The sequence below is a fragment of the Saccopteryx leptura genome, chromosome 1 (assembly GCF_036850995.1).
Source record: "Saccopteryx leptura isolate mSacLep1 chromosome 1, mSacLep1_pri_phased_curated, whole genome shotgun sequence".
NCBI lineage: Eukaryota > Metazoa > Chordata > Mammalia > Chiroptera > Emballonuridae > Saccopteryx > Saccopteryx leptura.
This window is the reverse complement of record NC_089503.1, coordinates 250,440,643-250,468,498: the sequence shown is the minus strand read 5'-3', so window position 1 is coordinate 250,468,498 and position 27,856 is coordinate 250,440,643. Positions and strand designations below refer to the sequence as shown.

At 39.7% G+C, this 27,856-nt stretch overlaps 1 protein-coding gene across 3 annotated transcripts in view; it reads left to right on the top strand.

The window, feature by feature from the left end:
• The window catches only part of LOC136378546 (protein FAM170A-like), a 58,723-nt gene extending 34,208 nt beyond the window's left edge, over window positions 1-24,515 (top strand). For 2 of the 3 annotated variants that reach the window (XM_066345584.1, XM_066345594.1), the window contains exons 3-9: window positions 1,418-1,537; window positions 7,327-7,434; window positions 8,970-9,089; window positions 11,586-11,705; window positions 13,250-13,375; window positions 21,060-21,179; window positions 22,409-24,515. In XM_066345584.1, coding sequence (XP_066201681.1) covers window positions 1,418-1,537; window positions 7,327-7,434; window positions 8,970-9,089; window positions 11,586-11,705; window positions 13,250-13,375; window positions 21,060-21,179; window positions 22,409-23,076 — 1,382 coding nt within the window. In that variant the 3' untranslated portion in view covers window positions 23,077-24,515. Of the gene's footprint in view, window positions 1-1,417; window positions 1,538-7,326; window positions 7,435-8,969; window positions 9,090-11,585; window positions 11,706-13,249; window positions 13,376-16,345; window positions 16,454-21,059; window positions 21,180-22,408 lie in introns of all 3 variants that reach the window. The other variant, XM_066345601.1, reaches the window with a different exon arrangement.
• Window positions 24,516-27,856: the final 3,341 nt, after the last annotated feature.

Here is a 27,856-nt window from a genome sequence, read left to right as displayed (position 1 = left end):
GAAATAGAAGGGCACAATATATATAATATATACCTTGTGTCTGGTTCCTTTCACTCATTGTTATAATTGTGTAATTTATCCAAGTTGCATGTAGAATTAGTGTGTTCATACTTTATATATGCATAATGATACATAAATATAATGGTTATATTGATTACACCTTTCTTATTTTGGGGTGGCTTTAAGTCTGGAACTACTAGGAAAGGAGATGTTAACATTCTATTACATCAATTCAAATTGTGGACACATTTTGTTTGATGAATGCTTGAGAGTTATACTGCTAGACCATAGTTTCTGTACTGTATATATTACTGGTCAGAACTCAGATCTCCATATTTTTATTCTAATCACATGTTCCTGCACACTTGAATTGACATACTCATTTCTGCACTCTCATTACTTTGGCTTCTCACACAGTGTCGTTTTGTTTAAAGTCCTTATATTCTTTCTCTTACTCTCCTTGATTATCACATCCTCACCTTCCTTAATTATTCCCAACTTTTAAAGGTAAACTAATTCCACTGATCTCAAAAAGCATATGCTCAGTAATAGCATGCCATACATAAAACATAGAATATACAAAACACAAAAAAATCCCTATTTATACGAAATTCACTTTACACACATAAATATATCCTGACTAACAAATAGAAACATATACATTCCATCCTCAGTCACACAAAATTCATCAATATTCAAGATCACACATACCAAACCAATCACGCATTAAAAACTGACCCAGTAAAACCAACATGTTATGCATTTAAACACGAAGCACATTACATTCAACATTCCATTTGGCGACAAATGTGAATTATATATACACCAGAAATATTCATGAGACATAGAAATATTCATGAGACACATTTCAATAATGACTAGTGTGCATGGTTAACACGGAAACAGAAACAATGACATCATAATAATGCAGTTAATTTTTGCAAAAAAAAATGTGTCTTTACATCTTTGTATATATATCTACAACACAGATATCAATATAAGTAGATATATGTGCAGAATTCTACATAAAAATTTCTCCAAATATCATCAAATTGTACCATTTTTCATGAGAAAATTGAGTTGATATCCAATGTTTAGTTCCTGCATACTATTAATACCTTTCAGGCATGTTTCTAAGTTTTTATAATCTTTATAGATCTATGGAAACTTCATATACAAGGTAACTAATCCCACAGACATCCCTCTTTCCCAATATTTTAATAACTGTTTACTTATATTTTGGTGTACACAGAATTTTAAATGGGAATGTCACTTTAATTACTATGAGACCAATGTCACAGGTGGTAATGATGTCTGAAAAATAATGTCCACTCAACATGTATTTTTTGAATTGACACGGATCATAGCAAATACCTCATCTCAATTTTCTTTTTTCTTTTTTTATTCAATTCTCCAGACTGTGAATTAGTTGTGGAGGTCCCACCACCTGGACCGACAGCAGATGAAGACTCATCCTCAACAGAATGTTTCTCTTCTGTCTCCTCTGTATCCAAGCGTCCCCGTCCTGCTGAGGATGGTAAGTAATATACAGGTGGGATCTGAGCTTGGACAACAGACAAAGCTGAGCTGCTTGACCCAGTATCTACCGATTCCACTGTCCCCTCAGAAACATGAAAGGGCTACAGGGCAGACAGATTAGTTCTAAACTTTGGCAGAGGTAAAAAGAAAAAGGAGTGTGCCTTCAATGACAGGGCAAGGAGCCTCAGTACAAACTATCAGCAGCATAACAACACTGGGACACCTGTGGGTGACACAGTGGACTGAGCTGACATGTGAGTGGGAGAGTCATCACAACCTGCCCCCTCAGATGAGCACTGACTCGTGTCCTCACACACACTCACACATCTCTACCCTTCACACAGGTATGGCACTGCTTCCCTTTTTTCCACATCTTCTCACAAATACACAAGCCCCCATTCCCCATTGATCCTTCCCTTTTCTTTACTAGCATCGTATAGTTATACCTTCACCTTCATTTCTTCACATAATCATTTCAGACTCACATATATACAACTAATTCCACAAAAGATTTCACACTCCCTCACATAGATAACCTGTAGAAATCCCTCATTCTCGGCCAAACTCTAGAAAACGCACATGCCCCACTGTGCATGACCTTTTTTCTACTGTCTTTCTTATGTGTTGTCCCTCCACCACCAAGACTCCAACCTGCATAAAGATGCTCATTCTGGCCCTGGCCAGTTGGCTCATTGGTGGAGCGTCGGCCTGGCGTGCAGGAGTCCTGGGTTCAATTCCTGGCCAGGGCACACAGGAGAAGCACCCATCTGCTTCTCCACCCCTCCCCCTCTCCTTCCTCTCTGTCTCTCTCTTCCCCTCCCACAGCCAAGGCTCCATTGCAGCAAAGTTGGCCTGGGCACTGAGGATGGCTCTATGGCCTCTGCCTCAGGCGCTGAAATCCCTCTGGTCACAACAGAGCGATGCCCCGGATGGGCAGAGCATCACCCCCTCTGGTCACAACAGAGCAACACCCCAGCTGGGTAGAGCATCGCCCCCTGGTGGGCATGCCTTGTGGATCCCGGTGGGGCACATGCGGGAGTCTGTCTGACTGCCTCCCCATTTCCAACTTAAGAAAAATACAAAAAGAAAAAATCAAACAAAAAAAAACCAAACAAAAATAAAGATGCTCATTCTGAGAGCTACACTCATGTCCTGACACTGCATCTTACAATCTCACTCTGAGAACAGGGCCTTCTCCTGCACTGAGCACATGTGCTCTCACACCACTAACAAACGTGCACATCCATTCGCCATGCCCTTTTACCAACATCAACAACGCTCACCAGAAATGTACCAGAACATACACACACAACTCCACTAGAACATACATCCAATACTTCATCCTCATTCTACAGAGTTACATCATGTAAGTCACTCAAAATAGACATAACATACGGAGAATTCTGAAATATCATGTGATGAACTTTCACTCGACATGCTCACACAGGGCATGGCCATCATTACCACTGCAGACTTCACACATAATCTACTTGTCTTCTGTTTGAAATTTTTATTCCTAGGAATCCTAGGATTATACCAACATGTTTCATATATAATTAGAACTTTCAAAATGCCTGTATCCCACTCATCTAGTAAAGGCAATAGACCAGAGGGGCACAAACAAGGTCTGTATGGCAATGCCTAGATATGGCTCATGACAATCCAATCATTTCCATTGTGCCATAGGGTGAAATACTGAATAGGAAGCAAAGGGAGGTTGGGATCCAGATAAAGCCCAGAGATGAGTGGAGTGATTCTGTTCTTTGTAGATAAAAGGCTGCCCAGTACATAAAAAAAAAAATTCAAAAGTTTTCTGCATGTTTTTTATTTTTTTTATTTTTATTTTTTGTACTTTTCTGAAGCTGGAAATGGGGAGAGACAGTCAGACAGACTCCTGCATGTGCCCGACCGGGATCCACCCGGCACGCCCACCAGGGGTGACGCTCTGCCCACCAGGGGGCGATGCTCTGCCCCTCCAGGGTGTCGCTCTGCCGCGACCAGAGCCACTCTAGCACCTGGGGCAGAGGCCAAGGAGCCATCCCCAGCGCCCGGGCCATCTTTGCTCCAATGGAGCCTCGGCTGCGGGAGGGGAAGAGAGAGACAGAGAGGAAGGAGGGGGTGGGGGTGGAGAAGCAAATGGGCGCTTCTCCTATGTGCCCTGGCCGGGAATCGAACCCGGGTCCCCCGCACGCCAGGCTGACGACGCTCTACTGCTGAGCCAACCGGCCAGGGCCTTCTGCATGTTTTTTAATGGGGGCCCCAGTAGAAACAATATTTTTCCAAGAACAAAAAAAACACTTTATAGGACTGATGAAGGCCAAAATAAATAGAGGACACTACTGGTATATTTGAAGAAATACTAGTAAAAGGGACTAAGGGGATGAGAGTTTTCTCAGAATAACTTGAAAGAATATGTTAATATAAGCCAGACAAGGACATGTTCTATTACATGGAGGGTGTGCAAGTACTAAAAACTAAAAACAGGACCAAAGTGGTAGGATCCTCCAAAAGTGAGATTAAAATACAGATGCCCACTTGAAGACCCTTCCACATCCACATGTTTGCACAGCCCACGTGTACACATTCATGCTCACCCTCAGCAGACCCATCGGCACTCAGATCCCATCGTTTGTTTCCTTACACTCTACCACATGCACCGAAATTCTCTGCACTCTAATTTTGTCTTTACTGTACAAAGATTAATAATTTCTTAACTTTTAAGACCGTAGATTAGTTATACCTGCTAAAAATTTTATGGCAATGGAAGAGCACAATATATACTTTTCTTATCTAATTTATCCCTGTTGCATGTGGCATGACTATAATATCTTTACAGATTACACTCTTCTAAGCTTTGGGTTGCTTTCGGTATGGGACTACTTGACAAGATATTCTTAACATTCTGTTACATTGATTTGCAATATGGACACATTTCTACTTCATGAATGCATAAGAGTTAGATTGCTTGGCCTCAGTATCCAGATTATGTCCTATGCACTTTAGAACTTGGACCCTCCATACTTTTTTTTTTTGGTGTTTTTTTTTTTTTCTTTCATTTTTCTGAAGCTGGAAACAGGGAAAGACAGTCAGACAGACTCCCGCACGCGCCCGACCAGGATCCACCCGGCACGCCCACCAGGGGCGACACTCTGCCCACCAGGGGGCGATGCTCTGCCCATCCTGGGCGTCGCCATGTTGCGACCAGAGCCACTCTAGCGCCTGAGGCAGAGGCCACAGAGCCATCCCCAGCGCCCGGGCCATCTTTGCTCCAATGGAGCCTCGGCTGCGGGAGGGGAAGAGAGAGACAGAGAGGAAAGCACGGCGGAGGGGTGGAGAAGCAAATGGGCGCTTCTCCTGTGTGCCCTGGCCGGGAATCGAACCCGGGTCCTCCGCATGCTAGGCTGACGCTCTACCACTGAGCCAACCGGCCAGGGCCCCATACTTTTATTTTCTAATGCAATCACATGTTACTGCATACATAACCTTACACACTCCTCTCTATACTCTCATTTAATCTGCCTCCTCACTCAGCGCCTTTTGCAATGCCCAAGTATTTTTTCTTATACTCCTGGATTTTCACATCCTCTCATTCTTTAATTTTACCTCATATTTTACAAATATTCTGATCCCACCAGTTTCATAAGAATATGCTCAGTAAGACATTCTATACCTAAATCACCGAATATATAAAGCACACAGTCTACCGTTACAGGAAATGCAATGCACACACATAAATAAGTGCAGAACAAACACACAAACACCCAGCACACATCTATCCTAAATCACACAAAATTCATCACATTTTCAGATTTGCAAACACCAATATTCATCCACTAAACCATGAGCCAGCGTTAATCAACACCTCATAAACTTAAACACAAAACACATTACATTCATCATACCGTGTTGCTACGAATGTGAATAATATATACGTACACCAGACACATAAATGAGAGATAATAATCTTAAACATTTCAATAATGACAAGTGAGCATATTTTATTTTATTTTATTATTATTATTTTTTTGTATTTTTCTGAAGCTGGAAACGGGGAGAGACAGTCAGACAGACTGCCGCATGCGCCCGACCGGGATCCACCCAGCACGCCCATCAGGGGCAACGCTCTGCCCACCAGGGGGCGATGCTCTGCCCCTCCGGGGCATCGCTCTGCCATGACCAGAGCCACTCTAGCGCCTGGGGCAGAGGCCAAGGAGCCATTCCCAGCGCCTGGGGCCATCTTTGCTCCAATGGAGCCTTGGCTGCGGGAGGGGAAGAGAGAGACAGAGAGAAAGGAGGAGGGGTGGAGAAGCAAATGGGCACTTCTCCTATGTGCCCTGGCAGGGAATCGAACCCGGGTCCCCCGCACGCCAGGCTGACGCTCTACTGCTGAGCCAACCAGCCAGGGCCAAGCATATTTAACATTGACACAAGAAATGTGATATAGTACTAATTGATAATTTCAACAAAATTAAATTGTATCTATACATTGTTCTCTATATCTATATTAACACAGATTTCAATATAATTATATAATATATATAGATGTATGTCTGGGTGTGAGCAGAATTCTTTATAAAATATACACCACATATCCCCAAATTGTATAATTTTTCCTGCGGGAATTGAGTTGACATCCAACTTCTACTTTCTGAATGCTGTCTTTCAGGCATGATTTTAAGTTTTTGATGCTCAGTATAAATCTTCAGATTTATCACATACAAAATTTCTAATCCCAATGATATCCATCAAGCTCAATTTTTTTTTTTTTTTTGTATTTTTCTGAAGCTGGAAACGGGGAGGCAGTCAGACAGACTCCCGCATGCGCCCGATTGGGATCCACCCGGCATGCCCACCAGGGGACAACGCTCTGCCCGCCAGGGGGCGATGCTCTGCCCCTCCGGGTTGTCGCTCTGTTGCGACCAGAGCCACTCTAGCGCCTGGGGCAGAGGCCAAGGAGCCATCCCCAGTGCCCGGAGCCATCTTTTGCTCCAATGGAGCCTTGGCTGCGGGAGGGAAGAGAGAGACAGAGAGGAAGGAGAGGGGGAGGGGTGGAGAAGCAGATGGGCACTTCTCCTATGTGCTCTGGCCGAGAATCGAACCCGGGACTCCTGCACGCCAGGCCGACGCTCTATCACCGAGCCAACCAGCCAGGGCAAGCTCAATATTTTAATAAATGCTTAGTTATATTTCTGAGTAATATATATATATATATATATATATATATATATATATATATATATATTCTTTTAGTGAAGGGAGGGGAGGCAGCGAGACAGACTCCAGCATGCTCCCGCAACTGAATCAACCTGGCAGCCCACTACTGGGCAATGCTCTACCCATCGGAAGCCATTGCTCTGTTGCTAAGCAACTGAGCCTTTTTTTGGGGGGGGGTGCCTGAGGTGGAAGCCACAAAGATACCCCCAGTGCCTGAGGCCAACTCGAGGCCCACTTGCTCAAACCAATCAAACCATGGCTGCTGGAGGGGAAGACAGAGAAAAGGGACAGCGGAAGGGGTGAAGAAGTAGACGCTTCCCTCACTTCTGTGCCCTGACAGGAAATCAAACTTGGGACATCCACACACCCAGCCAACGCTTTACCACAGACCAAACTGACCAGGGCTGCAAAAAAAATTTTAAATTAAAAAGTCACCTTAATTTCTATGCAAGCAAATGTGATATGTGCTACAGATGCCTGACATATAATGGCCACTTAGCATATATTTTTTGAATTGACACAAACTTCAGAAAATATCACATCTTAGTTTTTTTAAATAATTCAATTTTTCAGACCTTGCATCAGCTTGGGAGTTACCACCATCTGGACAAACAGCAGGAGAAAATCATTCATCCTCAAGAAATGTCATGGGGAACCAGCATCCCTGTCCCATGGAGGACGGTAAGAGATAGAAACAGGTGGGCTCTGAGCTTGGACAAGAGAAGGTCTGAGTTTCTCAGCCCAGTATCTACTGATTTCACTGTCCCCACAAAAACAGAAACGATCTACGAGGCAGACGCACTAGCACTGAGGCTTTTGCACAGGGACACACAGGAGTGTACCTTCAATGACAGGGCACAGGGCTTCATGACACATTTCTAACACAGGATCACTGGGACAGCTGTGAGTGATGAAGTCAACAGTGCATATGTAAGAGAGACGGCCATCATGAACTGTGCCCTCAGATGAGCACTAACTCATATCCTCACACACACACATCTCTGCCCCTTAACACAGTTAGTGCCTATTTCTCCTTTATTCAGTTTTTCCCTCAACTACACAAGCCTTCTTTAACCATCTATCTTTCTCCTTCTCTAGCAGAAATACATAGATATGCCCTTAATTTCATTGCTTAACACAATCATTTAGATTCACATATTTAAAACTAATTTCATAACTAATTTACATCCCCGCACACAGATAACCTGTTTGAAATCTCTTTCTCAAACTCTAGAAAACAGATTCCCTTAATGAAATTGAACTCTCCTCTGTTGCATTTCTAATCCATATTTCACTTCAGTTACAAAGCCTCAGATCGTCATAGGGATGCTCATTGTGCATCATACACTCATGTCCTCTAACACTCTAATACTTATAGTCTCACTCTGGTAACAAGTCACATACCTTCATTGTTCACACGTACTGTCACACCACTAACACACATGCACATGCTCATTCTCCATCTCCTTCTACCTCCATCAAAACAACACACCAGATATGATCCAGAAGGTACACACAACACCACCAGGACATAAATTCAATGCTACATTTTCATTTCCACAATATGATACCAGGTAACCAACTCAAATTACTTAAATTACTCATCACACAAAGGGAATTCTGAAATATCACATACACGTGAACTTTCAAACACATGCTCACACGTGCATGGTCTTCCTTACAATACAGAATTCACACATTCTGCTTGTCATCTGTTCACAGATTTCGTTCCTAGAAAGCCATTAATAACATCAAAATGTGTCCTGTGTCGGAATCCCCAAAATACCTTTATCCCAGGCAGCTAGGAAAGCAAGAGCCCAGAGGGGCACACAAGGTGTTTGAATGGCAATGCCTAGAACGGGCTCATGTCATTTCCAATCATTTCCACTGTAGAAACGCATTCACATGGCCAGACTATCTTCGAGGGAAACTGGAATTGTACTTTAGTTCAATCTCTACGTAGAAAAGAGACAGCATTTTGTTCCATTTACTAACAAGGTTATTTGTGCAAACTCAGTCACCCACGGTATTCACTGACACAATATAACTGTGCAATTACAGGTTCCATTCTAACCATGCTATACTATTTACAACATGGAGGCTGTGTGTGCTCACTAACAACCCATAGCAGTCTTATTTTGGTTGATCGCACGGAAGTAAAACAAATATTAAAATTATTTAGTCCTTATTTCTATTGTTTTTATTTAACTTCTCAGCAGACGAGAATATACATCCTTTGCAGCGAAGACAAAACACTGTTGCCCGAAATCAAACACAGGATGATGCCTCTACTTCAGATGAATTCATCTACATTTCTTCGGAAGATGAGCTCTCAGGTGCTATAACAGGGAATTACTGAATAGGAAGCAAAGGGAGGTTGGGATCTACACAGAGCCCAGAGATGAGCAGAGTGATTCTATTCCCAGTGAAGAAAAAAGGGTGCCCAGTACACACTCACACACAAAAAGCCTCAAAATGCTTTTGCATATTTGACAATAGGATCTCCAGAGGAAGCAATATTTTACCAAGAAAAACAAGAACTCTTTATAGGACTGTAGAAGGCCAAGGTGAAGAGAGGACACTAGTGTTATATTTGAGAAATACTAGTTAAAGGAACTAAGGATATGAAAGAGTTTTCTCAGAATAACATGAAAGTACATGTTAATATCAGCCAGACAAGAGCATGTTACACTCTGTGGAGGGTATGAAAGCACTAAAAACTTAAAACAGGACCAAAGTGGTAGTTGAACTGAAATTAAAATACAGATGCCAACTGGAAAACCCTTCCACATCCACATGTTTTCACAGCCCAAGTGCTCACATTCATGCTCAGCCCTCATCAGACCCATCGGCACTCATATCCCCGTTTGTTTCCTTACACTCTACCACATGCATCGAAATTCTCTGCACTCTAATTTTCTCCTAACCATACAAAGACTAGTAAATCTCAAACTTTTATGACTGTAGATTAGTTATATCTGCTTAAATTGTATGGCAATGGCAGGTAAATATATACTTTTGTTCTGGTTCCTTTCACTCATCATCATATTTCTGTAATTTATTTATGCTGCATTGGCATGACTTTAATTCCTTTAGTTACTATACTCTTTTAAGCTTTGTACTGCTTTCATTTTTGAGTACTTGACAAGATATTCTTAACATTTTATTGCATTAGTTTGCAATATGGACACATTTCTTTTTGTTGAATGCTTAAGAGTTAGATTCCTAGGCCTCAGTGTACAGATTCTTTCCTATGTCCTTCAGAACTCAAACATCCATACCTTATTCTCTAATGCAGTACTGTGCTACTGCACACATAACTTTGCACATATAACTGAACACATAACTTTGTCCTCACTCTCATGTCCTCTGCCTCCTCACGCAGTGCCTCTTCCAAGGCCCAGGTATATTTTCTCATATAAACCTTCATTTTCACATTATCACATCTCTTTATATTTCACGATATTTTACAAATTCACTAATTGCCCCGTCCCAAAAGAATATGCTCAGTACACATTTCAAATAGAAACCACACAATATTTAAAGCTCACAATCCATAGTTTAGAAAAAGCAATCCACACACTTAAAAATGTGTGAGCTAACACACAAACACCAAGCACACACTCTGTCCTCAGTCACACAAAACTCATCACATTTTAAAATTTGCAAACTCAATCAGACATTAAACCCTGACCCAGTGATAACCAACACTTTATGGACATAAACAAAAAACAGATTACATTCACCATGAGCTTTTCCTACAAATGTGAATAATATATGCACCGGACACATTCGATAGAGATGGTGATAATCATAAAATTTCAATAATGACCAGTGAGCATGTTTAACATTGAAACATGGAAAGACATAACAGTTCATAACAGGAAAAATAAAATTTTATTTATACATTGTTTTCTATATCTATTTTTACATAAACTCTAATTTAAATCTATATTTATTTATGTGTATGTGTGTAAGCAGAATTCTTTATAAAATTTCTAACACATATCACCATATTGTATAATTTTTCATGAGGGAATAGAGTTGACATCCAACTTTTAGTTTTTGAAGACTGTCTTTCAGAGAAGATTAAAGTTTCTGATGCTCTATATAAATCTCGAGAATTATCACATACAAAATTTCTGTTCCCGGTAACATCCATCAAGCTCAATATTTTAATAAGTGTTTAGTTATATCATATTACCGGGTAAATTAACTTTTTTTTTTAGTCAGAGACGGGAAGGCAGGGAGACAGACTCCTGCATAAACCTTGAGCTGGACCCACCTGGCTGCCAACTAGGCAGTGATGCTCAGCCCATCCGCTGTCTGTAGTTCCTCTGCTAAGCAACAGAGCCAAAAAATGTGTATGTGTGTATATATATGTTTTGTTTCTTTCTTTTTTTTTAGTGCCTGAGGTGGATGCCACAAATCTATCCTCAGTTTTCGAGGCCAAATGGCTTGAATGAAACAAGCTATGGCTGTGAGAGAAGAATGAGACAAAGAAAGATAGAGAGACAGAGGGAGACACGGGGGGGATGGGTGAAGAAGCAGAAGGTTGCCGTTCCTGTGTGCTCTGACCAGAAATCAACAGCAGGACATCCACATGCCTGGCTGACACTCTACCACTTATTAAAATGGTTATAACTGTAAATTAAATTTTAAATAAGAGAGTCACTTTAATTTCTATGCAAGCAAGCATCATGTGAGGTAATGATGCCTGACATAAAGTGACCACTCAGTGCATACTTATTGAATTCACACTACTTTCAGAAAATGACTCATCCTAATTTCTTTTTTTTTATCTTATTTTTTCATATAATTCAATACCTCAGATGTTGAATCAGCTATGGAGGTCGCATCATCTGGGCAGGCAACTGGAGAAGATGATTCATGCTCAGGAGATTTTACGGGGAACTCTTCTACATCCCAGCATCCCTGTCCCATGGAGGAGGGTAAGGAATATACACAGGTGGGATCTCAGCTTGGACAAGAGATGGTTCTAAGCTGCTCAACCCAGTATCTACTGATTTCACTGTCCCCTCAACAACAGGAAAAAGCTGCAGGGCAGAGCAACTACTACTGAAACTCCTGCACAGGGACACATAGGGAGTGTACACTCACTGACAGGGCACAGAGGCTCACTACACATTTACAGCACAGGATCACGGGGACAGCTGTGGGGACATGGTAGACAGTGCAGATATGTGAGCTAGAGTGTCATCACAACCTGTCCCCTTAGATGAGCACTAACTCAGCCTCACAGACACACACACACATCTGAAACCTTCACACAACATATGCCCCTTTCTCCTTCATTCCCTTTTTCCCTCATATACACAAGCATTCCTTCCATCTCTTCTTCCCCTTCTCCAGTAGTATTACGTACATGCACCCTTAATTTTATTCCTTCATAGAATCATTTCAGACTCAACATTTACAACCAATTCCTTAAATGTGATCATTTCATCCCCTCACACAGATAACCTCTTTCAAATCTGTCATTCTCAATCTCTAGAAAACTGATTCCCTCAATGGAATAGAATTCTCCTCTGTTGCCTTTCTAATCCATATATCCCTTTAGGTACAAAGTCTCATAGATGCTCATTGTGAGACATACACTCATGTCCTCTAACATTCTAATACTTACAGTCTCACTGAGATAACAGGTCATATTCCTGCACTGTCCACATGTGCTGTCACACCGCTATCAAACATGAACATTTCTCATTTACCATCTCCTTCTACCTACATCAAAAAAATAAAATAAAAATCACCAGATATATTCCAGAACGTATACAAAACACCATCAGGATATAAACTCAATGTTTCATTCTCATTCCCACAATATGGTACCATGTGAACAACTCAAATTATGCATAACATACAGGGAATTCTGAAATATTGCATAGACATGAATTGTTTCCCACATGCACACATGTGCATGGTCATCTTTACAACTACAAATTACACAGATATATTGCTTGTCATCTGTTCACAGATTTGGTTCCTTGAAAAACATCAATAACATCAAAATGATATCTCTCTTGAAATCCCCAAAATACCTTTATCCCAGGCAGCTAGGAAAGGCAAGAGCCTGTAGAGGCACACAAGGTGTTTGTATGGCGATGCCTAGAAGTGGCTCATGTCATTTCCAATCATTTCCATGTAGAATCGCATTTACATGGCCAGACTATCTGCAAGAGAAACTGGAATTGTACTTTAGTTCTATCTCTATGTAGAAAGAGACAGCATTCTGTTCCATTTACTAACAAGCTTATTTGTGCAAACTCAGTCACCCATGACATTCACTGACACAATCAATATCACTGTGCATTTATAGGTTCTATACTAACCATGCTACACAATTTACAAGATGGAGGCTGTGTGTGCTCACTCGACAATCCATAGCAGACTCTTATTTTTGTTCATCGCACAGAAGAAAAACAAATATTAAAATCATGGTCCTTATTTCTATTGTTTTTATTTAACTTCTCAGCAGACGAGAATATACAAGAACATGCTTTGCAGCGAAGACAAAACACTGTTGCCCGAAATCAAACACAGGATGATGCCTCTACTTCAGATGAATTCATCTACATTTCTTCGGAAGATGAGCTCTCAGGTGCTATAACAGGGAATTACTGAATAGGAAGCAAAGGGAGGTTGGGATCTACACAGAGCCCAGAGATGAGCAGAGTGATTCTGTTCCCAGTGAAGAAAAGGGTGCCCAGTACACACACACACACACACACAAAAAGCCTCGAAAATGCTTTTCCATATTCGTCAATAGGAGCTCCACAGAAAGCAATATTTTTCCAAGAAAAACAAGAACTCATTATAGGACTGTAGAAGACCAAAGTGGACAGAGAACACTAATGTTATATTTGAGAAATACTAGTTAAAGGAACTAAGGATATGAAAGTGTTTCCTCAAAATAATATTGAAGAACATGTTAATATCAGCCAGACAAGAGCATGTTACACTCTGTGGAGGGTATGAAAGCACTAAACACTTAAAACAGGACCAAAGTGGTAGTTGAAGTGAAATTAAAATACAGATGCCAACTGGAAGACCCTTCCACATCCACATGTTTTCACAGTGCAAGTGCTCACATTCATGCCCATCTGTCATCAGACCCGTCAGCACTCATATGCCTGTTTGTTTCCTTACACTCTACCACATGCATCAAAATTCTCTGCACTCTAATTTTCTCCTAACCATACAAAGACTAATAATTTCTCAAACTTTTATAACTGTAGATTAGTTATATCTGCTTAAATTTTATGGCAATGGCAGAAAACAATATATACTTTTGTTCTGGTTCCTTTCACTCATCATCATATTTCTGTAATTTATTTATGCTGCATTGGCATGACTTTAATTTCTTTACTTACTATACTCTTCTAAGTTTAGTATTGGTTTCATTTGTGAGTACTTGACAAGTTGTTCTTAACATTTTATTGCATTTATTTACAATATGGACACATTTCTATTTGTTGAATGCTTAAGAATTAGATTCCTAGGCCTCAGTGTACAGATTCTGTCCTATGTCCTTCAGAACTCAAACCTCCATACCTTTATTTTCTAATGCAATCCTGTGCTACTGCACACATAACTTTGCACATATAACTGAACACATAACTTTGTCCTCACTCTCATGTCCTCTGCCTCCTCACGCAGTGCCTCTTCCAATGCCCAGGTATATTTTCTCATATACTCCTTCATTTTCACATTATCACATTGCTTTATTTTTCTGCCATATTTTAAAAATTCACTAATTGCCTCTGTCCCGAAAGAATGTGGTCAGAACACATTCCATTTCTAAAGCACACAGTACATAAAGCCCAGAATCCAATAGTTTAGAAAAAGCAATCCACACACTTAAAAATGTACGGAGCTAACACACAAACACCAAGCACACACTCTGTCCTCAGTCGCACAAAACTAATCACATTTTCAGATTGGCAAACTCAGTCACACATTAAACCTGAACCAGTATTAACCAACACTTTATGAACATAAACACAAAACACATTACATTCACCATGAGCTTTTGCTACAAATGTGAATAATATATGCACCGGACACATTCAATAGAGATGTTGATAATCATAAAATTTCAATAATGACCAGAAGCATGTTTGCAATGAAACACGAAAACTGATATAAGAGTTCATTTCAGCAAAGATAAAATTTTATTTATACATTGTTTTCTATATCTATATTAACATAAACTCTAATATAAATCTATATTTATTTATTTATGTATGTGTATAAGCAGAATTCTTTATAAAATTTTTAACACATATCACCAAATTGTATAATTTTTCATGAGGGAATAGAGTTGACATCCAACTTTTAGTTTTTAAACACTGTCTTTCAGATAAGATTATAAGTTTCTGATGCTCTGTATAAATCTCCAGAATTATCACATACGAAATTTTTGTTCCCACTAACATCCATCAAGCCCAATATTTTAATAAGTGCTTAGTTATATTACTGGGTAAATGAAGTAATTTTTTCTTTTTTTTTTTTTTTTTTTTCTGAAATTGGAAACAGGGAGAGACAGTCAGACAGACTCCCGCATGCGCCGGACCAGGATCCACCCGGCACGCCCACCAGAGGCGACGCTCTGCCCACCAGGGGGCGATGCTCTGCCCATTCTGGGCGTCGCCATGTTGCGACCAGAGCCACTCTAGCGCCTGAGGCAGAGGCCACAGAGCCATCCCCAGCGCCCGGGCCATCTTTGCTCCAATGGAGCCTTGGCTGCGGGAGGGGAAGAGAGAGACAGAGAGGAAAGCGCGGCGGAGGGGTGGAGAAGCAAATGGGCGCTTCTCCTGTGTGCCCTGGCCAGGAATCGAACCCGGGTCCTCCGCACGCTAGGCCTGAAGTTATTTTTTCAGTGAGAGAAGGGAAGGCAGGGAAACAGACTCCTGAATACACCCTGAGCTGGACCCACCTGGCTGCCAACTAGGCAGTGATGCTCAGCCCATCTGCTATCTGCTGTTCCTCTGCTATGCAACATAGAAACAACAATATGTTTATATATATGTTTAAATATATATATATACATGTGGTTATATATACATATATATTTATAATGTATAAATAAATATATAGATAAAATATATATATATATTATAAATATGTATATTTACTGCTTGAGCTGGAGGTCACAGAGGCATCCACATTGCTTGAGGCCAACTTGCTTGAACCAAACAAGCTATGGCTGTGGGAGAAGAATGAGACAGAGAGAAAGAGAGATAGAGAGACTAATAGAGCGGGATGGGTGAACAAATAGAAGGTCACCTTTCCTGTGTGCTCTGACCAGAAATCAACAGCAGGACATCCACATGCCTGGCCGACACTCTAACACGTACAAAAATGGTCATAAGTGTAAATGAAATTTTAAATAAGAAAGTCACTTTAATTTCTATGCAAGCGTCATGTGAGGTAATGATGCCTGACATAAAGTGACCACTCAACACATACTTTTGAATTCAAACAACTTCCAGAAAATGCCTCATCCTAATTTTTTCTTTATTTTTTTCTTCTTTTTAAATATAATTCAATTTCCCAAACTTTGAATCAGCCATGGAGATTTCATCAACTGGGCAGGCAGCTGGAGAAGATCATTCATCCTCAGGAGATTTTACGGGGTATTCTTCCACATCCCAGCATACCTGTCCCATGGAGGAGGGTAAGGAATATACACAGGTGGGATCTCAGCTTGGACAAGAGATGGTTCTAAGCTATTCAATTCAGTATCTACCGAATTCACTGTCTACTCAACAACAGGAAAAAGCATCAGGACAGAGCAACTAGTACTGAGGCTTCTGCACAGAGACACGTAGAAAGTGTACGTTCACTGACATGGCACAGACGCTCACCACACATTTACAACACAGGATCACTGGGACAGCCGAGGATGACTTAGTAGACAGTTCTGAGATGTGAGCTAGAGCAGTGGTCCCCACCCCCCTGGCCACGACCCTTACCGGTCCGTGGACCATTTGGTTCCGATCAGCACAGAAAGAATAAGTAACTTACATTATTTCCTTTTTATTTATATTTAAGTCTGAACAATGTTTTATTTTTTAAAAATGACCTTATTACCTCTGTTACGTTTGTCTAAGACTCACTCTTGATGCTTGTCTCGGTCACATGATAAATTTATCCGTCCCGCACTAAAGGTCGATCCGTGAAAATATTTTCTGACATTAAACCAGTCCATGGTCCAAAAAGGTTGGAAACCATTGAGTAAGAGGAGTATCACAACCTGTACCTTCAGATGAGAACTAACTCAGCCTCTCTCCTTCTCTCTCTTTCTCACACACACACACACATACACACACACAGACACACGCGTGCACACACACATCTAAACCCCTTCTTACAAGGTGTGGCCCAATTCACATTTACTCACATTTTCAGTCAAATACACAACCCTTTTTACCCCATCTAACCTTTTCTTTCTCTAGTACCCTTATGCAGATACGCTCTTAATTTCATTCCTTCACACATTCATTTCAGACTCATACATATACAAATCATTTCATAAATAATTCACATTCTTCACTCAGATAACCTAATTGAAATCTCTCATTCTCAACCAAACTCTAGAAAACAGATTCCCTTAGTGAATTTGAACACTCTTCTGTAGACTTTCTACTCCATATTTCATTTCAGTTAGAAACTCTCAGATCTCCATACAGATGCTCATTCTGAGACCTACACTCATGTCCTCTAACACACTAATACTTACAGTCTCACTCTAAAAACAGGTTACATTCCTGCACTGTTCACATGTGCTGTCAACGCTAACAAACATGCACATGCTCATTCTCCATCCCCTGTGACCGACATCAATAAAATCACCAGATGATCCAGAAGGTACACACACACCACCAGGACATAAATTCAATGCTAGATTCACATTCCCACAATATGATACCATGTTAACAAATCAAATTATGTATAACATAAAGGAAATTTTGAAATATCACATACACATGAACTTTCACCCACATGCTCACACGTGCATGGTCATTTTTAGAACTACACACTGCACACATATTCTGCTTGTCCTCTGTTCACAAATTTCTTTCCTAGAAAACCATCAATTACATCAAAATGTGTCCTGTATAGGACTCCCCAAAATACCTTTATCCCAGGCAGCTAAGAAAGGCAAGAAAAACCTGGAGGGGCACACAAGGTGTTTGTATGGCAATGCCTAGAACTGGCTCATGTCATTTCCAATCATTTCCATTGTAGAATCACATTCACATGGCCAGACTATCTGCAAGGAAATCTAGAATTGTACTTCAGTTCTATCTCTACTTAGAAAGAGACAGCATTGTTTCATTTACTAACAAGCTTATTTGTGCAAACTCAGTCACCCATGGTATTCACTGTCACAATCAATATAACTGTGCAATTACTGGTTCTATACTAACCATGCTTCACTATTTACAACATGGAGGCTGTGTGTGCTCACTCGACAATCCATAGAAAACTCTTATGTTTATTCATCACACAGAAGACAAACACATATTAATATCATGTTCCTTATTTCTATTGTTTTTATTTAACTTTTCAGCAGATGAAAATTTACAAGAACATGCTTTGCAGCGAAGACAACACACTGTTGCCCGAAATCAAACACAGGATGATGCCTCTACTTCTGATGAATTCATCTACATTTCTTCCGAAGATGAGCTCTCAGGTGCTATAACAGGGAATTACTGAATAGGAAGCAAAGGGAGGTTGGGATCTACACAGAGCCCAGAGATGAGCAGAGTGATTCCGTTCCTGTGGAAAAAAGGGTGCCCAGTACACACACACACACACACACACACACACACACACACACACAAGCCTCAAAATGCTTTTGCATATTTGACAATAGGAGCTCCAGAAGAAGCAATATTTTCCCAAGAAAAACAAGAACTCTTTATAGGACTGTAGAAGGCCAAGGTGAACAGAGCACACTAGTGCTATATTAGAGAAATACTAGTTAAAGGAACTAAGGATATGAAAGAGTTTTCTCAGAATAACATGAAAGAACATGTTAATATCAGCCAGACAAGAGCATGTTACACTCTGTGGAGGGTATGAAAGCACTAAACACTTAAAACAGGACCACAGTGGTAGTAGAAGTGAAATTATAATACAGATGCCAACTGGAAGACCCTTCCACATCCACATGTTTTCACAGCCCAAGTGCTCACATTCATGCTCAGCCCTCATCAGACCCATCGGCACTCATATCCCCGTTTGTTTCCTTACACTCTACCACATGCATCGAAATTCTCTGCACTCCAATTTTCTCCTAACCATACAAAGACTAATAAATCTCAAACTTTTATGACCATAGATTAGTTATATCTGCTTAAATTATATAGCAATGGCAGAAAAGAATATATACTTTTGTTCTGGTTCCTTTCACTCATCATCATATTTCTGTAATTTATTTATGCTGCATTGGCATGACTTCAATTCCTTTACTTACTATACTCTTCTAAGTTTTGTACTGTTTTCATTTGTGAGTACTTGACAAGATATTCTTAAAATTTATTGCATTAGTTTGCAATATGGACACATTTCTATTTGTTGAATGCTTAAGAGTTAGATTCCTAGGTCTCAGTGTCCAGATTCTGTCCTATGTCCTTCAGAACTCGAAGGTCCATACCTTATTCTCTAATGCAATCCTGTGCTACTGCACACATAACTTTGCACATACTTGTCCTCACTCTCATGTCCTCTGCCTCCTCACACAGTGCCTCTTCCAATGCCCAGGTATATTTTCTCATATAATCCTTCATTTTCACATTATCACATTCTTTATTTTTCATCATATTATACAAATTCACTAATTGCCTCTGTCCCGAAAGAGTATACTCAGTACACATTTTATATCTAAACCACACAATATATAAAGCTCACAATCTAGTAGTTTAGAAAAAGCAATCCACACACTTAAAAATGTACGGAGCTAACACACAAACACCAAGCACACACTCTGTCCTCAGTCACACAAAACTCATCACATTTTCAGATTTGCAAACTCAACCACACATTAAACCCTGACCCAGTGATAACCAACACTTTATGAACATAAACACAAAACACATTACATTCACCATGAGCTTTTGCTACAAATGTGTATAATATATACAGCAGACACATTCAGTAGAGATGTTGATGATCATAAAATTTCAATAATGACCAGCAAGCATGTTTAGCAATGAAGCACAGAAATTGACATAAGAGTTCATTTCGGCAAAGATAAAACTTTATTTATACTTTCTTTTCTATATCTATACTAACATAAACTCTAATATAAATCTATATTTATTTATGTGTATATGTGTGTAAGCAGAATTCTTTATAAACTTTCTAACTCATATCACCAAATTGTATAATTTTTCATGAGGAAATAGAGATTATCCAACTTTTAGTTTTTAAACACTGTCTTTCAGATAAGATTAAAAGTTTCTGATGCTTTGTATAAATCTACAGAATTATCACACACAAAATTTCTGTTCCCACTAACATCCATCAAGCCCAATATTTTAATAAGTGCTTAGTTATATTACTGGGTAAATGAAGTTTTTTTTTAAGTGAGAGAAGGGAAGGCAGGGAGTCAGACTCCTGCATACACCCTGAGCTGGACCCACCTGGCTGCCAACTAGGCAGTGATGCTCAGCCCATCTGCTGTCTGTTGTTCCTCTGCTATGCAACAGAGGAACAACAATATGTTTATATATATATGTTTAAATATATATATATATACTCATGGTTATATATACATATATATTTATAATATATAAATAGATAGATAGATAGATAAAATATATATATATTATAAATATATATAATTTACTGCCTGAGGTGGCGGCCACATAGACATCCTCCGTTATCAAGGATAACTTGCTTGAACCAAACAAGCTATGGCTGTGGGAGGAGAATGAGACAAAGAGAGACAAAGAGAGATAGAGAGACTAAGGATGGGTGAACAAGTAGAAGGTCGCCTTTCCTGTGTGCTCTGACCAGAAATCAACAGCAGGACATCCACATGCCTGGCCGACACTCTAACACTTACTAAAATGGTCATAACTGTAAGTGAAATTTTAAATAAGAGAGGCACTTTAATTTCTATGCAAGCGTCATGTGAGGTAATGATGCCTCACATAAAGTGACCACTCAACACATACTTTTTGAATTCAAACAACTTCCAGAAAATGCCTCATCCTAATTTTTTCGTTATTTTTTCTTTTTTTTTTTCATATAATTCAATTTCCCAGACCTTGAATCAGCTATGGAGATTTCATTATCTGGGCAGGCAGCTGGAGAAGATCATTCATCCTCAGGAGATTTTACGGGGAACTCTTCTACATCCCAGCATCCCTGTCCCATGGAGGAGGGTAAGGAATATATACACAGGTGGGATCTCAGCTTGGACAAGAGATGGTTCTAAGCTATTCAATTCAGTATCTACAGATTTCACTGTGCACTCAACAAGAGGAGAAAGCATCAGGACAGAGCAACTAGTACTGGGGCTTCTGCACAGGGACACATAGAAAGTGTACGTTCACTGACATGGCACAGACACTCACCACACATTTACAACACAGGATCACTGGGACAACCATGGATGACATAGTAGACAGTTCAGATATGTGAGCTAGAGCAGTGGTCCCCAACCCCCGGGCCACGACCCTTACCGGTCCGTGGGCCATTTGGTACCGGTCAGCACAGAAAGAATAACTAACTTACATTATTTCCTTTTTATTTATATTTAAGTCTGAACGATGTTTTATTTTTAAAAAAATGAACAGATTCCCTCTGTTACATCCCTCTAAGACTCACTCTTGATGCTTATCTCGGTCACGTGATAAATTTATCGTCCCATATTTAAGACCGGTCCATGAAAATATTTTCTGACATTAAACCGGTCCATGGTCCAAAAATGTTGGGGACTAATGAGCTAGAGGATCATCACAACCTGTACCTTCAGATGAGAACTAACTCAGCCTCTCTCTCTCTCTCTCTCTCTCTCTCTCTCTTTCACACACAAGCACACACACACACACACACACACACACACATACAGATACGCGCACACACACATCTCTACTCATTCATACAAGGTATAAACCCATTTCTCCTTTTTTTCATTTCTTCTCTCAAACACACAAGACTTCATCCCCCACCCACCCTCTCGTTCCTTTACTGAATTCACACAGTTACACAGTCACCTTCATTCTTTCACACAATTATTTGAGATTCACTCACTTACAAACTAATTCCATAAATCATTCACATTCCCCTCTTTCTCAGCCAAATTCTACAAAACGCACTTGCCCTGATGGAAACGAACTTCCATCTGTTGTCTTTCAAATCCCTATCCCACTAAAGCCACAAAGCCTCAGCTCTACACACAAATGCTCATTCTCAGGCCACACTCACGTTCTCTAACACCGTCTTACCATCTCACAGTGTGAACAGGTCCTATTCCTTCACTGAGAATTCTAAACTATCTCATGGACATGATCTTTCACGCCACATGCTCACACAGGCCATGGCCATTTTAACTCCTACAGACTGCATGCCCATATCCTAGTTTTCTCATGTTGGAAATTTTCTTTCCTAGGTATCCTTCAGATGCCTGTATCCCAGGACTTGGAGCAATCAGAGGTTCCCCCACCCCTTTCACCTGCCTCCTCTCCATTCTATCCAGTTAATCAGAATAAGCCCTTTACATCTTCAGCACAAGGCCCAGAGGAAAGGGTCATGACAATTTACTACATGCCTGTCCCATTGGGGAGGGTTTTTACTATGTCAGGGGATACACAGGAAGGACCGGTGCCTCCTTCAAAAGAGATGAAAATGGAGGAAATGACCTATATTGAAAAGGTCCATAAAAACGTCCCCCTCTCTCACATGTCTCGAAAGAGACACCTAACTGACAGTGACCCCAGCTTAGACAGCACAGCCCAAGGGAAAAGGAAGAAGGCCGACAGTCTAGCCGAGCCCCCAGCTGGGGAGGAGTATCCCAGGGCCAAGACGCCTGAGAGGCTGGTGACCCCGGAAAGTGGCTACAAGTGCTTGGCCTGCTGCCGGGTCTTCCCCAGCTTAGAGGCCCTGCAGGAGCACGTGGAGCACGGGGTCACTGAGGGCTTCAGCTGCCGTGTTTTCCATCGTACTCTGGCCCGTCTCAACCACAAAAAACATAGAGAAGAGAACAAGAACATCAAGATGGCAACATTCACATGCCAGAAGGAAAAACATTCTGGCATGAAGACAACTCAGTATAAGTAAACAGCCCCTAAAAGAGGACGTGAAGCACGTTAGACTCTATGAAGAGGCTTCACTATTTTTAGCAGCCATAGAACCCTCCTTTTTATGTATATTTGCCCCCTCCACCATTAGTACCATAGCACAAATACGAGTAGACAACCCCTGCTAGTGAAATCCATCACTTTCCTGAGGGAGAAGGCAGATCACAGCCCCTAAAAGAGAGGAAGTGAATCACCTTAGACTCTACTAAAGGTGCTTCACTATTTTTAGCTGCCACAGAACCCACCTTTTTATGCGTATCTACAACCATCATCTCCACTAATATACTGTCATTTGAGCAGACAACCCCTTTTTTAAATACACCCCACCAGTCTCCTGAGGGAGATGGCAGACCACACCATCCCTGATATTGCATGTTCTCTGTCCAAGTGTAACTCCCGTCCGAAGAACATCCATGGATACATGCTTCAGCGAGAGTGCAGAGTCTACAGAGTTTTTAATGCTACAGATTTTAATTCCCCAGCCCTGTACTCACCCCCACATTTCTCTGAAATGTGGTCTTTGTTGACAATTTTGCACATTTTTCTATATCCTTTTCTTTAAAAAAATATCCCTTTTTCCCATGTCCCTCTATATATTTACTTGGCTGGAGGACAGACATTCTTACTATTGAGAGAGAAGCAGGGATGATAACAAAAGCAACTATACTTAGCTCTTCAGTTCTCTGACCTTGTGGACACAGCAGTGCATATCCACTTCTGCACATACACATCCATAGGGAAGGATGGCACACAAAATGAATTGATTCATAATTATCTAATATATACAGTTATCCACAATACCATAATGAAGTTTTAATCTTAGTAACTTTAGAAGGGTGAAAGCTACCAAATTTTGAAAAACGTAATTTGTGTGTTTGCTTACTTGCCTGTTTTTTATACTTGTTTAACTTTGCACATTTCAAAGATAAATTTTAATTTTTGTCACTGTGCCATCTTCAGGGGCTCAGAAACAAAAAGTGAAAATTTAAAAAGTATTATTTATACTTCGCTAAACAGGAGAAGGGAAATAAACATAGTCCCATTTTAAATGATCATTAAAATTTTTATTTCCCTTCTGTATAGTTTTGTGAATTGTGCAGTATAGTTGCTGTCAGTTTTATCTGACTAGTATGTTTTACACCTTCCATTGAAAAGAGGGTCTAGATTCTGGCCAAATATGTGGGCAAGTGGAAAGACTAGCCAATTAAAGCCATTATTCACAAATTGGCTTTCATGATCGACCTGGGGGTAAACACATATCCGTGCTGGACCAATATGCACTAATAGCTGGGGAATTAGAAGAGACAGAGATTGTAGGAATAGTGCTGAGTTAGCCTTTGTCTGCAACTCATATTAAGGTTCATACATTGCTGAACTTCCTTAAAGTCTACTTTTTGAAAGACATGGCTGTTTTAACTGCTACTGTAATTCACTAACCCTATGCAATAATATCTCAATAAAGTTTTTCTTTTTTTCCTCAATTTGCCTGTGTCTTTTATTGCCATTGGTAACACAATGTGCCTTCACTGATGCAGTTTAGCTCCAACATGATAATTTCTCCCATTTTAATAGTTGAAATGATCTAATCTAGAAAGGAGTAACACATATACCTCTGACTTCATATTGAAACTAAAGGGATAATCTTGTACTTAGATTGTATGCTATATTCTTGATTAATTAGGAAGGTCCATTAAAAATGTTAGGGTGTATAAACAAAATAACTTCAATGAACAAAATCGACTTCCATAAAGTAGACCTGGGTTTAAATTCTTTACTACTGCTCAGTAGCTCTATATACTCTGAGGCATCACTCTCATCCTGAAAATGAAGATCATAATACCTAAAATAAGAGTGATTGTGAGAGGAAGAGACACAGATAAAAGCACCTAATTGAGGGTCTGTCATAGTTCACAGGAAACAGGTTTTTTTTTTTTCATTCATTTTTGAGATTTTTTTTTTTTACCTTTTATTATTAGCAGTTTGATTATCATGTATCTAAGTAGAATTTAGTTTTAGTTTATATAGTTTTCAATCCATTGAGCTTTAAAATTTTTTAATTTTTGAGATCCTGGTCAGTGGCTCAGTGGTGGAGGGTCAGCCAGCATGTGGATGTCCCGAGTTCCATTCCCAGGCAGGGCACACAAGAGAAGCGATCATTTGCTTCTCCCCCTTTTGCTCTCTCCCTTTTCTCTCTCTTCCCCTCCCGCAGCCAGTGGCTCGATTGGTTCAAGTGTGGCCCAGGACCCTGAGGATAGCTCGGTTGGTCGGAGTACATCAGCCTCACATGCTAAAAATAGCTCAGTACTTGAGAATCGGCCCAAGATGGGCATGCCAGGTGGATTACAGTCAGAGCGCATGCGGAGTGTGCCTCACTATCTCCCCTCTCACCTAAAAAAAAAAAAAAAGTAATTTAATTTTTGAAATAATCATAAATTCACATGACGTGGAAGAAATAGTCCAGAGAGGTCTCATGTACCCATCACCCAGCTTCTACCAACAGAAGCACAGTATTATCAAAACCAGGACATCAACTGGAGCACTACACTCAACCTGAATGCAGACCCTACTCAGATTTACTACTTTTCATGCATGCATTTCTGTATGTTTTTATGGATACTTAGGGCATTTTATCCCTGGTATAGATGTGTATAGTCATCACTGCAGTCAGACAGGAAGGGTTCTGTCACCACAGCAGTTTTCTCATGTTCCCTTTATTGTCACATCCGTCCTCCCTTTCTAACGCCTGGCATGTCTGCTTTGCTGAACTGTCTACAAAAACAACAAACAGAAAAATATATTTACTCGTATCAGAAATGAATGCTAATTTCTAATTTCCTTAATGTACAAAAAGGTCCATAAAAGTAATACCTCAAAAAAAAAACAAACACCTTGAACAGTTTCACTTTAAAAATACAAATAATCTATAAGTAAAAGTACATAATGCTACACTTTAAAGTTACAATTATCTATTAAATTGTGTTGAAAAGTATGTAGGAAAATGAAAACATTCTCTATTATTGATGGAAATATTAAAAATATTAAATGTACTTATTCCCTCTTAACTTTACTTTTATAAGTATATTTTATATTTAAATACATATATATACACATATACACACAAAATATGTTCATTGTGGCATTTTATAAAAATATTTTAAGCAAATCATCACAAATAAGCTATTTATCATCACATTACTGAGTAAATATATATATTTTTTACAGTGGAATACTAAAAAGCTACTTTAAAAATGAAACAGTGGCCCTGGTCAGTTTGATCAGTGGTTAGAGCATCAGCCTGGCGTATGAATGTCCCAGGTTCAATCCCTGGTCAGGGCACAAATAAGAAGCAACCATCTGCTTCTCTTCACTTCTCTCCCCCTTTTCTCTCTCACTCTCTCTCATAGCCAGTGGCTTGATTAGTTCAAGTGTCAACTCCACGTGCTAAGAATAGCTCAGTTGATTCCAGCATCGGCCATAGATGAGCGTTGCCAGGTGGATCCTGGTCCGGGTGCATGTGGGAGTCTGTCTATCTCCCCTCCTCTCACTTATAATTAAACAAACAAATAAATAAGAAATAGGGAAAAAGCTCCAAATAGTTTAAGTGAAAATTATCTTATATATACTATATTCCCATTTATGTAAAAATTTCATACAAACCTTGGATATATCTATCCATCCATTTTTATTTATTCTTTAAACGCTCTGCTCATTGGATTTCAAGTTTTAAAAAGCCCACAATAAATGTGGAGGTTTGGATATCTGATTTTCTGTTTCTGTGATTTTAATTAGCAACTGACTCTAGCCTAAATTTTATTAGTTTTCTATCCTTTGGTTGGACTGCTAACATTAAACATCTCTGACTGTTGTATTGATGTAATGAACATATCGGCTAACTGAATTGTTTTCGAGGACATTTATGCCAAGTTGTGAAGGTTAATGTCCAGTTGCCATTCAGATAGAATTTCTCTCCAAAATTAAAATAAGCATATGCCCCACATCAATGAAAATATGTTTTGCTTTAGTAAAATTAGATTTAGATTTGAGGGACAGGATTTCAATTTTTTTATCAATGATAATAACACGAAATGAATACTAAAAGGCATACTTGCTCAAATCATAATATTTAACAAATGGGACTATGAATTAGATCACTTTATTGTTGCAAGTATTTGACAAATAAAAACACATTTTTAAATAGACTGTTAACAAATAAATAGAAGATGAAACCTGAGTGTTTTTCAGTCAAGCATGTTTTACTCTTTCATTTGAGGTTTTAAGTTAGTAAAATGAAACTTCAATCACATTAAATCATATACTAGTCAATAATCTGATTTGTTATTATTCGTAAAGGCAAATAAATGCAGTATCATAGACACTGATTAAAGCTATTTTATGAAATGACTTCATGCATGGCATTCGTGTTAATTCAAAAAAAAGAGAAAGTAGCTTCAAAGCATATTTCTCATTTAATCTTGTATTTTAAAAGCTATATTTAATAGTGGTTTGAAGAAATAGCACATGTGTGGGGATTAATCGTAGTTGTCTTACTTGGAGGGCTAGAAATGCATAACAGCCTGCATGAGTTCCTAGGGAAAGTCTTGTTCAGACACATGAAACTAAGGTAGATCTGCCTGTTCTCTTCTTCAATGGAGGTAAATGTGGTTCATCTCTACTAAAGGAACTTCCATGAAGCCTCCTGCTAGACCCCTTCACATCTGATGTAACCTTTAATATCTATATACAGTATATAGGTATGAATT